The sequence below is a fragment of the Pavona decussata genome, unplaced genomic scaffold (genome assembly GCF_977016875.1).
Source record: "Pavona decussata unplaced genomic scaffold, jaPavDecu1.1 SCAFFOLD_54, whole genome shotgun sequence".
NCBI lineage: Eukaryota > Metazoa > Cnidaria > Anthozoa > Scleractinia > Agariciidae > Pavona > Pavona decussata.
In genome coordinates, this window is record NW_028145476.1 from 309,961 (window position 1) to 328,930 (window position 18,970).

The following is an 18,970-nucleotide window of genomic DNA, read 5'->3' on the forward strand; positions in this document are numbered from 1 at the left end:
TATCATTATCATTATTATTATTATTATTATTATTATTATTATTGTTATTATTATTATCATTATTATTATTATTATCTATTACTAATTATTATTATTATTATTATTATTATTATTTATTACTAATTATTATTATTATTATTATTATTATTATTATTATTATAATTATTATTATTATTATTATTAACAGGTCCTCTTGTAGCCTTTGGCAAATTCGGCCCCCGTCGATCGGCCTCCGAGCGATCCTGAGTCCTGGTAGGCTCGATTACCAGCCGCTGTTCGGGAAATGTGCCCCACGCTCACCCCGAACAGAAAGAGAAGTCTTATCTCGGGGAGGAAAGCCGGACCCGAGGGAGCGGCGGAAATCGAGTCTAGCAAGAGTCCTGGCGGAGTGGGAGAGATCATTTTAGATAGCGCACATTAAACATTGCACATTAAACCTATTGTTTTGTGACGTTATTCTTTACCGATGCAATTGGGTATCCTGTGCCGCATTTTTAACTGACAGGGACGGGCACTATCACCCAAGAGCCTTTTCGCACCGTGCATCCGAGCCAAAGACAAATTTTCAACATGGCGCTCCACGTCCCGAAAACGATGTTTCAGCATATGCTGAAGGAAGGAGCAAAGGTATGTATCGGTTTTTAGTTTATACCAATAAACTGTTTTGTCCTTGCTCTTCATTTGTGTAAAAATTTGCTGACGAAGACGAGATCTGTCGGGTTTTATGACATGTCAAGTTATCTTAGTTCACCGGTCAGGTTGTGCACGTGCGTTGAAATTGTCAAATCAATTCTGTAGCTAGGGAGTGTTTTCAATTCCTTGGCGTGTTTTCCTTTTGCTTATATTGCGTTATTACTGTAGTGACATTGTTTAGTAAAGCTGAGCACACAATCAGTGCCCTTCAAATGCTGACTGGTTCGTTAAATTATTTGTACAATATTACAAGCGGTTATGAGGTCGTTGTACATTTCCTCCGTAGCCGGGGTGCTAGTACTGAAAGAGGCTATGAAAAGATTAGATTAGTCTGTTTATCCGTAGCCTTATTCAATAAAATACAGTCCGGTTTACCGTTTTTATCATTTAAAGTGATGTGGGGGAAAGAAAAAGTTCGTTCTTGGGGTGTGGGGGGTGGGGTTGCTAGAGGCTTTCCCCCTAGATCAGGGTTCAAGACTAACTGTAGCCAATTAGCCATAGGCTTAGACTGGTAAAAATTCAGTTTCTGCTGGTAAGTTTTGCTCTTTCACTAGCCATTTATTGGAACTCAGTAAACTGATTAACTGCATCTCTCAATAGCAGAATACCAAGATCAGTATAAATTTTGGCGGTAATCAGACTTCACGTTTATCAGTTCGTGCGAAAATTTTTTTGTTGTGTTTACTAGCATTATTCAGGTCTTGATGAAGCTGTTTTCAGAAACATAACAGCATGCCGGCAGCTTACGCAGATAACAAGATCTTCCTTAGGACCAAATGGTAAACGCATTTTCCTTGTTTTTAGCAAATAATTACCTGTTAGTGTAAATCCTGGACTAAATGTATGATAAAATTTAATGGAAGTCAAAAAAATACCAAAATGTTTCATACAAGTATAGCTTTTAAAAATGCAGGTGATATGTATCTATTTTAGTTGTAAATTTACCAACTTTTTTGTTAACATCAAGTCAAATTCTTGAAATTGACATCTGGACCGGACGATTAAAAGTTAATGGAGGTTTTCATCTCGCTCCTTAAAAGTGGTTTTAAAGCTTAATTTTAAGCTAAAAGTAAAGAAAAGTAAAAGTCGAAACTGAGGGGCAAAAATCTTTTGGAAGCACTTTACCGATTAGTAATTAAACTTGAATCAAAGTTCACATTAATCCAGGATTAGCTTAATCAGGCTTTGAACAACTGGGCCCTGGAGTGTCAGAAACAAAGGTTAATGGTCTTATTTGTTACTAGCTGAATAAAATGGCTGATTGAAATGATTCTATTTTGAAGGCATGAACAAAATGGTCGTCAATCACTTGGAAAAGTTGTTTGTCACAAATGATGCTGCCACAATAATCAAGGAATTAGAGGTACTGATAAAAATCTTATAATATATACTGGCAAGTTTGCAGAATTTCATAACCAACACAAAACCTTGGTCAAATATTGTTGTGTGTGTATTGGGTTATTCCAGAAAAAATCCACACACCCCCGATGGATGGGGTCGTTTATTAACCCCCCCTCTCACCTGGATTTCCTGAAGCACAAGACCCCCCCTCCTGTCTGGATTTCCAAAACAAAAGACCCTCCCCTCCCGCCTGGATTTCCGGAAAAAAATATTAGGCTTAAATTTAATTTATTTTTAATAGAAAATACGCACGTCTAGGAGATGTTCTTTTTTAATTTCTAAAGCTTCGGCTAATATTAAAAACTCTATCGCGTGGAACTAAAAAAAGAAAGGAGCAACAATGCGAAAAAGCAAACGAGTTCATCCTTTGTGCCCAATAGACAACACCCATGGAATCTTAAAACTGCACGCAGAAAACACACTGGCTGCTTGTTCAACTGTGCTACGGACTATGGGACTTCAGAGAGGTTACCACTGTATATGTTGCAGGAACCCGTCCAAGAACTTTCTCCTTCTGTTGCTTTCGCAATAACTTACGTTTCCAAAAGTTTTTTCGAGGTACAGATGGCTACAAGTTCCTCTCGAGTATTTTCGACAAAGAGGGAATATTTGGACCAAAATTCTTTGGAATTATCTTCTTCAGCTAATAGCTCTGCATCCTTGCTTGCACAAGTAGAAAATTCTTCTGCCTTACTCAGTGGAATCCACGCCAAGAATGCAATGGCGGATGTGAAATTACACAACGGTGGCGCGCTGGGTCTGGTACGAGTAGAAATGTGACCGTGCACGGGAAAACGTACCTTAACGCTTATCCGTTAAACGGTCGCTAACGAACGGATAGATAACGGATAGTTAATGGCCTGCACAGCATTCTAACGTTTTACCCTAACGTTCTAACGGTTATCTGATTGTGCCTAACGGATGATCAAAGCGTGCTAACGCTTTGTGCTTACGTTCTAACGGCTAACTAAGTATGCCTAACGGATGAAGAGAAAGTTCTAACGGTTGCCCAATTTGTTCTAACGGATGACTGGAGCCGTTTAATGGTTGTCTGACGGTTTACAACTAAGGACTTTTAACGAACGAATAGCTTAGCTTTCAGTCCCATGTTATAAACACATAATCAGGCCAAACCATTAGTAGCCTTACACTCACGTTTTTTTTTTTTTTTAAAAGAATCACAAAGTGTCGATTTCGTCAGTCATAGATGAGACAAACATAAATATACTTATTTCCACCGAAAGCAAAACTCAGTGATATAAACTATCACTTCCTCATCGAGATAAACAAACGCAGAATTCAAGTCCTTCGATGATGATTATCGTGTGAGATGAGAAGTTAGTCCGAGGCTAACGTCGCTAAACGAGTGTGTAAACAATTTCACTTGCCAGTCGGGGTGAACATTTTTTATTGCTTTACTCAAATGGTTTTGTCGGTTATACTTATTTTACACAATGACTTTGTCTAGAGTTTTTTTAAAGTAACTGTTTAATCCAGCTGTGGATTCGCGAAAGATCACGCTTTCAATTTCTTGACAGAATGCGAAAAGCGGTACCTTTGGATTCACGAGTCTCGAAGGGACGGGCGTTTTGTTGGCGCTGGTTTCATCAGATAAAGTTGTTTTTGTCACATACATGTTGTCTAAAATTGGTTTTTTCTGATTCAGGTCTAAAATTGGTTTCTTCTGATTCAGAGTCAGAGACAACGAGACAACAGGCTATCAAAATATTCATCAAACTTTCCGCCAGAATATGGCCGTTTCTCACATCTTCGAAAATGTAAACAACTTTATGCAAATTTTTGAACCCACACTTTGTGAATTGAAACCTGCCGAATGTAACTTGATACATGTGAAGGGAATTTGGTTGCCTAGCACGTGACCAAAATCTTGCCAGTGTTTTCAGCGTGGCAATTCCTTTCTACGTCTAAACGATGGCTTCTGTCAGTAGTTTATAACGTTAGTAGAAGCTTTAAATCTTGTAAAAGATGGTATTTTGGCTTTATCCAAGCGAACGTACTGAATATAGAAATGCGTCAAGCGTTAATATGCGGTACTCAGTAGACTCGCAGTGGTTACGTTTGTTCCAGGTAATCGATCTTATCGCCCACACTGGACCCGAATGAAATTTTGCAAAATTGAAGTTTCTTATTTTACCCCAAGCCCTTAACCAACGGAATTGCCTTGCATCTTTAAAGTCAACTGAACGATTACATTTTGCGGTCGGAGGCAGTAAATGCTTGAGGTAGAGTGAGGGAAAGTTCATGGTAAGTCAACAAATATGCAAATCGGAACCGAAGCGGCTGGAGGAGAGAAGTCTGTTGAATTTACTGATTTTATTCCGGGTCGTAATTTATTTTTGTGACTTAATTTCATGGATCCGGAGCTACGATATCTTCCGTTCCTGGATTACAAAACTGTCTGATTTCGCGGTAAAGATAGTTCCCGTGTTCCTAGCTACATCTCATGATTGTTTTGAACTAAATCAGGAAGCCAACTACAAGAGCCACCCTCCGTTAGGCTCTCATTTCACACTGTGTTTAGGCGACCACATTCTACTTCAACGCGTGTCATGCCATTCTAACGGAATCGTTACGCTTCTCTAGCGGTGCTAACGGATAGAGATTGTTTGCTAACGGTTATGCTGTCCAGTCTAACGGTCTGATGCTAACGGCTAACGGATACATGTCTTTTGCTAACGGCTGTACTATCCGTTCTAACGGCCCGATGCTAACGTCTAACGGTTGGGCTTACGCCTCTAACGTTCTTAAGAAAACTTTCTAACGGATGACTAACGGATGCTTAACGCTTTTGCCCGTTTAACGGATAAGCGTTAAGGTACGTTTTCCCGTGCACGGTCACAAATGTGTCAGGCGTTTCAAACTCTTCGTTGCAACAATGTTGTGATGGCACGTTCCTTACTATCTTGTTGTTCGCGTTTTCTGCTATAAAAGGACCTGCGAAGGAACTTAGATTATCATTTATTTTAGGTGAGAAATATGTGAACAAAATATTTCTATTATTTTCAGGGTCTGAGAGCGCTGAAGTGTTACTGAACTAAACGTTCGAATCCCGTGAACAATCGGTCGAAATGACTCCTGCAGAAGACTTTCTTAAGTTCAACCCCACCTCCCGCCTGGATTTCCAGAGTCTTTGACCCTCCCTCCGGTGAGAATTTCCAGAATCCCATCCGTCGGGGAGGTGTGGATTTTTTCTGGAATAACCCATTGTTACTGGGTCAGTTGTGCATAAACAAGGCAGAGTCAGAAATATTATTTGTTATTTTTAGTGTAACAGTAAGGATAAATTAAATTGAGTTACACTGTGTACTTAATGGGGCAGTATCATGGGAGATTGATGGGAGATATATGATTTTTGGCCAAAATTCACTAAATTTAAACTTTGAACACTGTGTTAATTAATTTCTTAATCGCTAATTAAAAAGAAATATTAATAGTGATTCTAAGATGGAAGATTGAACCAAAATATAGTACAACCGGCGATTTTTAGTGCGTTACAACAGCGAAATGTGAAACGTCCGCCAAACGTTTTCAAATTTGGACCCCTCTCTATCTTGGTCATCTGCCGGCAAAAATATCCTTGGATAGTTTCTTTGCATTCTGATAGTCTTTTAATGGAATTTTGTCATTATATCTTGGCTGCTATCAACTGAAGAGCGTCTTTCCGATTTTCAATGTGTTACTAAAAATAGCGTGATACTGTCCCCTTAAGAAAAGCAACTTCAGGCAGTCGCTTAACCATGCACCTACTGCAAAAATTTGCCACACACAACAACTCAGTGAATGGTGCATCACACTTGATTATTGCTGAGAACTTCAAGCCCAGCTGCTTTGCACTTGTCGTTCTTTTTAGGTTGGATATTCAATTTGTGTCTGACAAGACAATTATATTCCAAATAACATTTAACTTTCATTTCATTCCACTAGGTTCAACACCCAGCTGCCAAGCTGTTAGTGTTAGCATCTCAAATGCAGGAACAAGAGGTATGCATTACATTTCTCATCTTCATTTTACTATGAGTTTCTGTGTCAGAGAACAGTGTAGTGGCAAAAACAAGTCCTCGAAATGTAGGTGATCTCTTCCTTTAATTTGGAATCACAAAAGGCGTTGGCTATCATCATTGAAATCAATAATTATTGCTTCAAGTTCGTTGCTCACAAAGAGTAAAATGAAGCTTCCTGGGATATATCTCTTCTTAGTACTTTGCTGAAAGCTTGAAGTCAAATCTCGTATTCATAGTTATAATCCTACTTGAATCCAAAGGTCTCTCCCATGAGCTAGACAGAAACTGTAGTCTGCAAAACAGTCATTATCTTTTTTCTCCTGAAACTCACAAAGGGAGTTGTGAGAACTTATGGGGTGCAAAGTGCCGAAAGCAAAGATTCTCAGATATGAGCCTCGAGTGACGCTTATAAAAAATTTGTTTGTCTACTTTCTACGCATAAGATAAAATAAATACAGACATTTCTCATGATTTCCATCTTGATGAATGGTACCCATAATAAATTAAACTTCTCGATAACTTGAGCTAAATCCCCTCCCCCCTTCCCTGCTTCAATCCATCACAGAAAATCTATAACTCAAACTTGTGGTGTCTTTAATGGTTTTGTGTTCTCCTGTTATGTTATGGCTGTCAGCAATAACATGCAATGTGCGTTCAACAGAGTTGGATAAAGTTGTGTGTTATTGGGAACCGTGGTAATCAGCTGAGTGTCAGATTGCATCAAAAGATTGTGTTTCTGTTGTTACACACGAGACTTTCTTTGTGGTCTCTAAGGGAACAGCCTTGATTGTTATTTTCATTTCCTTAGGTTGGAGATGGGACAAATTTTGTTTTAGTCTTTGCTGGTGCACTCCTTGATGCAGCTGAAGATCTTCTAAGAATGGTAATAATTATTGTATATGGGAGTTACATGTATTATTGAATAATACATTTTAAAATTCATCAAAGACACAGTTGTACTTGAATGTATTCTTTGCCAGAATACTTTCAATCTGAAGGCTTGAAAACTGTTTTACATAATGATTACATGATTGTATTCTGCATAATCCAATGGTCAGGGTAAGCATCTGATTTCTGTCATAGTGTGTGTTGTTGTTCATAAGAAGATCAGAAAGAGGCGCATGAACTAAAGACCTTTTAATGAACTCACAAGATAAAAGAAGTACAAAATCGGAAAGCGTGGTCCAAAAGGTCTGTTGCCATGGTAGAGGTGACGTAAGCATGGACTGGAAGTAAAAAGAAAACAGACTTACAACGATATTGTTACAGTTTGGCAGATATATTGCTATATTTCTGGAAAAAAAATCCTTTCTCCTCAAATGAAATGATATGCTGCTTTGTGACATAGTTAAAACCTTCTTGGGTCTTTCTTCTTGCTTTGGTGTCCAGACCATTGAGACAAGTGCGTCCTTTATTAAAGGAAGTTTGTCAGCTGTTATTTATTAATAATTTTGAAAAGGCAATCATACTTGATCCAGCGGAAGCCTAAAAATAATAGTCCTGTTTGGTTTAAGGTTACCATCCTCTTGCAGTGAAACTATTTAGACAGTGTCTGATTATGGATGGTCAAGATGGAAAATAATTGGTCAATATTTTCAAGTCCTGCTGTTTTGACTTACCAAAGGATTATCCTTTGTTCAAGAATTCACTAGACACATGTATCTTCCTTGTGGTGCTATACAAGCATTTTGTTTGTGAAGAAGTTTTTATTTTCACAATTTCAGAATGATTTTGACAAAACACCTTCAACGATATATATCCACTATAAGCACACCAAACTCTTCAACTCTCTGGCAAATATTTACGTTAACTAAACAAAATGTTGTTTAGACTGTGTTGTGCACTTGATAAGTCAAGGAAGTTCTTAATTTTTTTTATTATTATTCCCAGTTAACTATAAATTTGAGTGCTGACTAAATTTCGTCACCAAAATGAATGTCTTTGCCTTGCAGGGTCTCTCTCCTCCTGAAGTGATTGAAGGATATGAAAAAGCATGCAAGAAGGCTTTAGAGATTTTACCAGGTACGTCCCCAGGGGGCACTTACAGCAGAGAACTGCAGTATCATCTACTCTCCCTTCTCCCAGCCTACCCTGCTAAAGGATGGTGCCTCCTAATCACACATATTTCAGAGATAATCAAGCAACTTACAGTCATTCCAAAAAGCTTTAAAATACTAAACATTGTATAGCATCCGTTTTCCAAATTTTGTGTCAGTTATCTCTGAAAAATGCACAGTTACCCGTAATTTCTTTTTGCATTCCAATAACACTTGCTAAGATCTGCTTTTCCCATATAGTCATGAAATGCACCAAAATATCTTTGTTTTAGTTAGCATCATCCTTAAAAACCCATTGCAAGTTTCTCAGTCTGACCATCTCGAGATGTGCAGAATGCATGCTCAGTAGCAAAAGTAGGCACCGTGCGTAAGTGTGTCATTGGGGCTTGTTCATGAGTTACTTCATACTTATTGACCCTTTGAGCCCCAATAGTGACCAGTGTCCAATTTCTCCTAACAATATCGCTACTTAATCAGACATACAGGTTAGGAGAATTAAAATAAATGATCACCAAAGATTGTCCCATCTTGGTTCATTAGAAATATAAGAGACCAGTAAGAAGAAAATACATGTTCAAATTGCGACCTCAACTTGTATTAACAGAGCTGCACAACATACCCTGCTTCTGCCTTTGAAAATTTATTATCATGTCAATGTTCGTACTTTTAAAAAAATTTACTCTAAAAAGATATTTGACTTGCCCTTTGAAGGCAACTTAATCTGTTCTGGTGAAAGTAACATGACGTTAAGAGAAGGCATCATTGATAATAGAAATCACGAAATGTCACCAAGACTCAAAAAGATCAATCAACTCAGTACATGTTGGTAAATCAAAGTGAAACAAACAACCTTTATCTGAAGATTACATGTTATTTTTCGAGACAGTTTTAGTAATATAAGTCTGTATTTAACAAGCGTTAAATGTTTTTTGCTGTAAAAATAACGACTATCCCTAGTAACATGACAACCTCGTTGAGTGGCAAAATATTATTAAGAGTATATAAGACAAAAGAAATTCCTGGTTTGTCTCTGCTTCCCTAATGTTCTGGCTCCACCTAGAGCTAATATAACCCACATATCCATTTGATTTGGGCTAATTTGCAAGCTTGGTGGTTTGAAAAAACACTTGAAAAACTTAACTTTACCAAAATAAAATACTGTATGGCATCTTTGATATGACAGCACTGTGGCAGGCATTAAACTACTTAATTTTATAATAGGGTTAAATGTAATTTAACTTAGTTAACAGCTTGGAGCAAGTTTGCTCCCTGGTGGCATAGCATGGCGTTAGCGTTTGTTGGCGTATAGTTTGGGCACTGGTGGCACATTAGCGTTTGCGCGTTTGTTGTTACATCACTGTTTGGGCCTGGGTCAGGTCTGCGGGCAGTTGTGTGGCCAGTGGTATTCTCTTGCAGTTTAGGCGTGTTCCTTTGCATGTGCTCAGAATTTTACTCTACTCAGCGTTTTTTGTGGCGTGGTTAATTTATCGCGTTTTGTTGGGTTTTTCTTTCCCTCCCTTCCCTCCTGGTAGTGTTAGGTTGTTATTGTTTGGGATTGGTGTTAGTGTTAGAGGGTTGGTTAGGGTTAGTTCTTTGTCTTATATACATATTATTTTTCCACTGAGCTTCTAGTCTCAGTGTGACGGGTGCTAGGGTTGGGGCTGGGTTGCGGGCTGGGCTCGTGGCTGGGTTGTGGGTAGGGCAGGCTTATGGGGTGTTCCACCTACCTGGGTTTGGGTTGGCGGTACCAGCCCCTGGCTCCTGGGCACCCAACCTCCATTTACGACATAGGCGTTAACAGCAAAATACCACATCTTTTTTTTTTAATCCGTTTGATTTTCTTTAATTTCAAGAATTGACCTGCTCAAGTTTGTCAGACCTAAGAGATACTGAGGAAGTTGTCAAAGCTCTAAAAACTGCTGTCGGCAGTAAACAGGTATGATGTACTAGTGAGGCAGCTTGATGGAGCAGTTAGAGCATCGGACAAGTTTGCAATCCGGGCATCCTGGTCTCACTCTCTCCACTATCTGGAGTTGTTTCTCAGTAGAAGTTTCTCCCTTGTGGTCACAAATAAATCAAACTGAGTGAATGTCGTCCACAGCTTACTTACCAAATTGATCCGATGTGTTGCAAAACCAACCAAAACAAATGGAACTGAGGACGTGTACATGTTTGGGGACATTTTGTTTGTGTTTCGTCATCTTAGTTTTGTTTTAGAGGATTTTTCTCAAAACAATTTACACTGTATAGTGTTATGGACTTCTGAATCATGCAGAATAATGATGAATAATCGTTAATTCGCAACAAAATAGCATCCAGAAGTTCTATGCTTTGGAATTGATTATTGTAAATTCATTGTCTGTTGCTGTTTCTTTTAGTATGGAAATGAAGATTTCTTGTCAGAGCTAATAACAAAAGCGTGTGGTAAGTGATTGCCGCCGAGTACACCCTCTTCACATTCAATGAGAGAAACAAGTAATATTTACTGTGATTATTGATTTGGTTTTTAGTGGATGATGGCAATAACAAACTTTGTAACTACAGTGTAATGGGTCAAGGGCCATTATCATCAATAACTTATCTGCCTAGGTAAACTTTTTCAGGAAAGTTTTGTTATCCAGTGACAGGCAAATTTTAAATATTCCATCCCTTTCTCTTGAATTTCTGCTGAGCAAACTTGATGAATCTCTATTTGACAGAATCAAGAATTTCCAACTAAAGGAAGTCGTTTGAAGACAGTATACTTTACATGTGATTGTTGCTTCAGTTGGTAAAACAAAATAAAAAAATAGTGCCTAGGTTTCAGCAATGCATGCGTACTAGCACTTCTGCCAATAGAAATGACATTCCATTTTTATTTGTTTCTTTATTTAGTGTCCATACTTCCAAAGAAAGCTCCATTTAATGTGGACAATGTGAGAGTAGCAAAGATTTTGGTGAGTTTTAAAAAAAGTGAAGTTTTCTTTTAATTAGTTATGCCACAGTGTGTAGACTGAGTCGAGTAGGCTACATGCTTTTTCAGTGTAACTCCAGTCTTTACAACTTAGTTTGTGGGTTGGCTTAGGCCAGATAGTGATACAATTTCATAATCTTTTCTGGTTCTGAATAGCTGACCAATGGCATCCTTTAGAATTTTTTTAGGGTAAGTTAATGATATTTCCTTTTTTCTCCCTCTGCCCACAATATTACATTAAGAAGGATGGCCAATTTTAAATACTGGTCAACCATACCAGTTGAAGCCTTTTTTTTGCATGGAAGGGAACATGCACAAAGACCCCTTCCCCCAATTAGAAAAAATGTTGTAAGGTTTACCTTTGGTAAGTGATCATAGAATAAGGTGTTTAATTGTAGGCAAGGGGGTTAGTTTCTAAAGGAACTGTGGTGCTGCGTCGGTGGGGAGTAGAAACAAATGTTTGGTTTATCAACAGAGTTAAAAAAAAACCTAAAGGTAAAGTGGCCAATTTGATCAACCAAACATTCGTTTAATTGTGGCCTAACGTTCTAACATTAGAAACAAATATCTCAAATTGAAGTATCCTAGAAACATGAAATTTTATTAACATAAGTAATAAGCTCTCGTAAGAGACCTCCTTGGGAATTTGAAAAAGTGGTCTTAACTAAAGCTGGTCGCTTAAGAGAATAAGCTCTCGTTAGCAACCAGTCACTGGGATGATAAAGGCTGGTGGCTTACGGGAGAATGTCTCGTGTGTGTAGGACTGCACAACAGCTTTCAAAGAGTGTGCTGAGGCGTTACTAGAGTAATAATGTGTCTGACTGCGGTATGTCAGTTCACTGTGTATAAAGTACAAATTAAACGTCGAACTTTCACATGATAACATTTTGACTCTGATGAAATAGTTCTTAACAGATGTTTGAGATCGAGAAGTGTCAACTTTCATTGAGTGTTGAATTCTACATACAGTACATCAAACTCTGTGAGAGGTCATTTAAAAGAGCTTACAAACAAAGCAAAAAACCTCTTTTTAATTCCCAAAAGTGGTCATGGTCGTTTATGGGAACTTTTAATCAGAGGAGTTTGGGTGAAAGTTAAAACAGGGTTTCAAAGTGTCAGTCATAACTAGAGCTGGTCGCCTAAAAGAGCGGTCGTGAGGAGAGCTTCAACTGTACTTATGCAAGTGAGGGTGACAACTACTTGTTGTACAAGCAAGGTCTTTGCATGACAGGAATATCATTTTGTTGTTTTATCTGTCAGGGTGCTGGAATTCACAACTCGGAGGTTGTTCCAGGAATGGTGTTCAAGCGTGAGGTGGAGGGGGATATCAAAGCTATCAGGGATGCTAAGATTGTAGCATTTTCTTGTCCACTGGATTCAATGACCACAGAAACCAAGGTTGGTTGAGCTATTAACAAAACTTCGTCAGGGAAATCAGATTTTTTTTCAAGGTCAGGGAAAAGGCAGACGATTCTTTATCAAATCAGTGAAATACTAAGTTCTGCCTCAAATTCAGTGAAGTCAGGAAATTTTATTTTTGGGTAGACACTAGGTTTGGGAAAGGGTTTCCTTGTTGGCAACTTAGGTAATGTTTCAAAAGACATCTACAAGGGAATTGATTTATGTTGCTTCGTCACAGAATTTATTGGTGAAGAATTAATATTTGTCATTGATATATCAATATTTGCAAAGGCTTCCCATCGCTCAAATGTAGTGCAGGTGCTGAGGTGTGATTTACAGGTGTAAGTGAAAAAAAAAATTAAAATAGTTTTGGGTTGAAGAAGGCGGCCAGGGCTGATTTGAAGGCTGTAATTCAGTAGGAAGAGCATTCCAGTCTTTGATAGTTCTGCTGAAGAAACTATATTTATTGCTGCTTAAATCTATAGAGCATTTTGAATGAAAATAGTGAGTGACATGGGCTTTTTGTTGAACATTATCTGGGACTGAGATTGGGCTCTGGCCATTTACCCCAAATTTTCTTTTTGGATACCAAGAGCAGTTGCTAAGTTCTGCTTTCTCCGCATAGTTTTAAACTGCACAAAAATATCCCTGTATTAGTAGGCACAGAACGTATGCACAGTAACAAAAGTAGGCACCATCCTTAAATTGATAAATATGGTGTCTAGATTCCAGATTTTATTTGAATACTGGAAAGAACAGTGACTGTCAAATTTGTTTAAAAAAATGGATATGATCATTATAGCCTATAAATTATTTTTGGCTTTTAAATTTCCTGCGCGTTGCCATTATGGATTTTAGTTCTTTTATGTGAAGTAATTGGGAAACCACATGACATGATGAAGTCCAAAATGGAGGTACAGGAAAACTAAATAGGCAATGACCAAATCCTGTTTTGTCTGGTACTGAAATAGTATTTTCTATGTTTTCTGACAAAATTTGAAATTACACAGATGACAGTATTTCCAACAATTATCAATTAATTTGAAAATCACACAGTCAGTTCATTTAAGGTGGCCGAACACAGTTTTCCAGTACACAGGTGTTAGTAAACATTATTTGAATACTACGTACTTCTGAGTACCCGAAATTTACATGGTGCAAGATTAACTAAGAAGGAATAAATTTTGATACTTCTTGTTGAGCAAGGTGCCTATTTACCATCCACAAATAATGGTTTTTCTTAATTTTTAGAAAATACACTCATTAGATTTTCCCAGTTTTTGTACCCAGAAAAACTCACAAAATACTGACATAGTACGCTGCTTTCATGTAATTTTAACAGACAGATCTCCTGTAAATGTTGGTTTTGCACTTTAATGTTTTTTGAAGATACCCTCTGTTAGATTTTGTTTTTGGTTTGTAGGCAAGTTACGCTTTTAGAAAACTACTGTTTTGTCAAATTTCACGAAATTCTAACGACTGGTTCCTTAGAAAACAGTTCATTTCCATTAAAACAACCAGTCACAATTTTTTGCTCAAATGCGCATGCGTGGCTTTTAATTAGCAAAGATGAAAAGCGTACAAAAAGGCTTAGCTCATTGTGAACTCACTTTCTTTGTTCGGCGATAAATGAAGAAGGATTCACAAACGAGAAACTAAGTTATTTTAAGAGCAAAACTTACCTTTGTGATCCATTTGGTATAAAATCGATGGATCAATAGTATTTGCTTACCACAACCCTAGCGCGCGCTTAATAGCATCACTAACAGAATCTGTAAAGCGCGCGCAAACTGTGTTCGGCCACCTTAAACAAGATCCATGAGTGATTTATTGTGCATGCTGGATGCGTTTGGTATGTGTCAGTGTAGACTAGCAATAAGCTATTGCTGTAAAACAAACAACATTTCATATAATTTTCATACAATTGTTTTTTAGGGAACAGTTCTCATCAAGAATGCAGAGGAGTTGAAAAGTTTTAGCAGAGGAGAGGAAGAACACTTAGAGAAGGTAGGCGGAAAAATAAATGTTCTGCCATTCTCCCTTGCAGAATCTTCACAGTATTATAATGTTCATCATGAGCGCAGTTACCAACAAACTCAGTCATACCGAGAAATTTATATACTAGACAGTTCCAGAAAAGATAAGATTGGTGAAAGCTAGTAAGAAAGTGTGCCGCAAATTTTGATGCCTTTAGTTAACATCATGTCACTGTACTTCATGTTTTTTTTTTCTTTTTGCTGCAAACCTACTCAAGGCCGTCTTAAATGATGTGTACAAAATAATTAATTAAAAGAAGTTACAAGGAACTCTGAAGTGGATTTACTTGAAGGAACATCTACTTGTTTTGTTTCAGGCACATGTGGAAGAAATCTGCTTTTGAATCGAGGAATGTTTTCTGTAACGAACATTCTTCATTTGCAAGATCTACGCTACCTTTGCTTGACTTTGTTATTAAAAGGTTTAAACTGTTAGGCATTTAATGAGCTACCAGTCCTTTTCTTTTATAACTCTGAACTAAAGAATGCCCTTTTAGAGTTAATCGCTTTTCTCTTCATTCTTTTCCTTTAAGTTGAGAAGCTTTAGTAGCTAATGCACCCTTTTTTTGTTTTACAGCAAATCAAGTCCGTTGTTGATGCTGGTGTTAACTGCATTGTATCTGGTGGAAAAGTTGCTGAGATGGCTCTGCACTTCTGTAACAAGTTTAATATTTTAGTTGTGAGGTCAGTTAAACTGTGTCTAATTAATCAATAAGATTATTACTATATAATTATGTTCTCTCGTCAGTTATTTTTGTTGAAAGCGTTTTCTTGAAGTACTAATATTGGAATGGTTTATTTGCAGGCTAACATCCAAATTTGATTTGAGGAGACTCTGTAGATCAGTTGGTGCAACGATTCTTCCTAAATTTGTGAGTTTTGTCGGCGTTACTGTGACTGCATGTTTCCTGTCAATTTTTTTTAAACATTTTTCTTCATCTGTCGTGATGCTATGAATATCAAAAATTCAGCAACGTTTTGTTGTGCTCATAAGTAAAGAAAAAAGGAAATCTTGTAACCTCTAAAGGGCGCGGGAGATTAAAATTGAAATAGAAGGGCGAATCTCATTTTCTCATCTGATCAGTAGTTTTCATTTGAAATTGGTATTTTTTGTACAAACGCAGAGAAAGGACTATCTTGTACAGCATGATAAGCAGTACCACACGAGTTACTACAGAATAGTCTTTGTATGGATGGTTGCATTTTGGAGTGTCATGCACAGACTCCAGAGTTTGAATCATTTTGTTCTTCATACAGTACCAAGCAGTGCAACGTAAAAGAATTACTCTGTAACTTTGCTAGAACCAAACCAAACTGATTACACAGTACCGTAAAGTTCCGAAAGTAACGTCAAAACTTTGTGGCTTCTAATAAATCCCGAAAATAGCGAGCTCTCGAAAGTAACGAGCTCCAAAGGCTGCTAATTCCGAAAATAACGAGGGTCGCTACTATCGGAACTTTACGGTATGTAATTGACAGTGCCAAAGGAAAGGTACTGCTCAGTTACTTCATTTTATTGATTATTCAGAGGTCTCATGGGTAGAATCAAAAGTGAAAACCATGATATTAGAGAAAAGTTGTCACCTCAAGGTTAAATCCAATCAAGGATTTCTAAAACCATGGCACACAAACTGAGGTTTGCATCAGGGGTTGAAAAGGTTAAAATGTCTCCATTCGAGGATTTCACTTCGTTGTGGCTTTATATGTGTAGTCGTGTAGATTAACTGGTTTGATAAACTGAAAAACTTTAGATCATCATCTCATTGTTGTTTGTTTCTCCAGACCACCCCAACCTCAGAGGAGATTGGTCACTGTGATGAAATCAAAGTGTCGGAAATTGGAGGCACCTCTGTCACGATTTTTAAACAAGGTACTGAGATGCTATTAGTGAAGTGGTCAAAACTGCTATACTTGAACAGGACCCACCAAACCACAAAATAAATGGTGAACTCTGCCTGCACCCCGCTTCGTCAAACTCAAAAGATGGCAGCTTTATTGCATAGCCACCTCTCTATCCAGCAGAAAAAAATGACGATGAAATTCAAACCTCACTTTTCTTGCTTATCTGTCTCTTGCTAGCTGAATATTTCTGTGTCAACTCAAATTATAAAGCCAATAAAATTTTGTCAGTTATTCTCATGAGATTGATGGTGTTTCAATTATCCCCCTACCCCCTTGTCTGGGTGTAGGGGGATTTCGCTGATGAAGCTTCTGTGATAGAAGCGAAAGCTCCGAATTAAAACCTTTTTCCCCCAAGAAAAGAATCTACACACGTTAATTTACATTCCGGAGAAAAGAGTGATTTTGCCGCTAAAATGGTTTTGCTCCTTTTTTTTTTCAGAGCGTGAAGAAACAGCAGTGTCCACTGTAGTCATCCGCGGCTCAACAGAAAACATAATGGATGATATAGAGCGAGCTGTTGATGATGGTGTGAATACATTCAAAGCACTCACTCGTGATGATCGGTTTGTACCGGGAGCTGGTGCAACGGAAATTGAACTGGCGAAACAAATATCCAGTTTTGGAGAGGTGTGTTAAATAAATGCACCGCCTCTTTGGAAAGTTCCCGCCTAAAACCCTGTTAAGCTGCTGAGTGTTATTTTCCGGCCTCTTGGAAGAGAGAGGAGAGATTCGAATAAGGATTTAGTAGATTGCAGGAGTGTTTGTGGGGGGAGGGGGTGGGAGTGGGGTTATTCTGAAATCAGAATTATAAATTTGAGGGAAAAATCAAGTCAATTTTGCAAACTTTGTTGCACATCCCACCAAAATATTATTTGTATTGGGTTCCGCTTTGATGCACTGTTTTCAAAATGTAGTGTCTCCCCGGTTGTTCAAGGAGCAGATACCTCTATCCAGTGGGAAACATATACTCCAACCAAGTCATTTTATCCGCTGGATAGAGTTATCCTCTCTTTGGGCAACTGGGGCCAGGATATTAAGGACCAAGCTTTCCTACAAACTGAACAAGACTTGATTTTCGTGCGCTCCATGAAATGTGTCTAATATAAGAGTAGTCATTTCTAAAAGCATGATACACAGTTGGGTGGTCGGCTTGATTATATACGCTTGCTGGATATTTTTGGATTTATTTTATTATGGACAATTCTTGTTGTTGTTAACTTCCTTAACCATATAGCTATGTATATTTTTCTCCAGACATGCGCAGGACTTGAACAGTACGCTATCCAGAAATTTGCCGAGTCTCTAGAAGTCATCCCCAAGACCCTCGCGGAAAATGCAGGCGTGAAGGCCACGGAACTGATCTCCAAACTGTACGCTGCCCACCAGGGTGGGGACAAAAATGCTGGATTTGATAACGAGGTACCAGCTCAAGCATGTTTCAGTCTTGTTATTTGTATGCTTGCATCGTCTTTGTTTAAGGGACGGTAAGCCTTATTGTCGGTGAACGTACGAAACAGTACGGCTGGGAAAAGAGGTTTGTGTGACCAACGTAAGATCCTAAGAACCAACCCATTTTGACGTGATTTTCATCTGCAACAGTCGTCTGCTGGTGTGGCAAGTCTGTTCTGCGCACGCGTCAGCGCTCGCCATTTCGGAGTAAACGATAAGACAAGTTACAATCAAGAATCGTGCATATTTAGCTGTCGCATTCCTGGAATAATTTTTAATCAGTCTTTTCAGAATATCTCGCTCAATCCTCGAATTGTGGAGGGAGAAAAAACTGGCAAGAATTTACCTCGTTTACCAGTGGTCATGTCTACGTCACGTGACGAACCAAAGAGCGTCTGCGAAGGAGTTTATGTGTAACATGATTTCGTATGTTGCTTGTTTTTAGGGTGGTGGAGCTGCTGTCAAAGACGCAGTCAAAGCGGGAATCCTGGACTTGTATCTCGTGAAATATTGGGCCCTCAAGTTCGCTACTGACGCAGCTGTTACAGTGCTTAGAGTGGATCAGGTAAGAACATGCCCTTCACGAAAAACGCACCTGAAGAAGAAGAAGAAGACGTTTTGTTGGCATCAGGCGTCTTTCTTCGAAATGAGTTTGTGCATCATAAACCAGCTTTCTTTTTTCGTTTAACTCCGTTTAACTTTGTTTAATTTCGTTTCAGATTATAATGTCCAAACCAGCTGGGGGACCGAAACCAAAGGAGAATCCGAACTGGGACGAAGATTGAGATGTGACGCGTAGATTGAATCTCTCTCGCGAGAAGAAACGACTGATCTAACCAACTCCCCGTTCAGAATGAAGCTTAAGTGTCGAATTGAACTTTAACTTAATCCTCGGACACTTAGACATATGACGTTGTTGTGATGGCTTGTTACCTAAAGCAAGTGTTTACAAAAAAAAGTTTCCTTCAATTTGCGAGGGGTTTTACACGAAAACGCCGAAAAAGTGTTTTGCGGCGTTGCTGCAGCCGTTGCGATGATTGGAGCTTCGGCAACGCT

At 38.4% G+C, this 18,970-nt stretch overlaps 1 protein-coding gene across 1 annotated transcript; it reads left to right on the forward strand.

Annotated features, from left to right (window-relative positions):
• The first annotated feature begins 503 nt into the window (after positions 1-503).
• Positions 504-18,861, forward strand: LOC146480211 (T-complex protein 1 subunit theta-like). The gene is made up of 18 exons (XM_085109937.1): positions 504-627; positions 1,382-1,472; positions 1,977-2,056; positions 6,040-6,096; positions 6,925-6,999; positions 8,069-8,138; positions 10,027-10,109; positions 10,552-10,597; positions 11,048-11,109; positions 12,387-12,524; positions 14,463-14,534; positions 15,141-15,247; positions 15,369-15,435; positions 16,346-16,433; positions 16,905-17,092; positions 17,720-17,884; positions 18,360-18,479; positions 18,634-18,861. The coding sequence occupies exons 1-18, from the start codon at positions 571-573 to the stop codon at positions 18,697-18,699; spliced, it is 1,632 nt and encodes a 543-aa protein (XP_084966063.1). The 5' UTR covers positions 504-570; the 3' UTR covers positions 18,700-18,861.
• Positions 18,862-18,970: the final 109 nt, after the last annotated feature.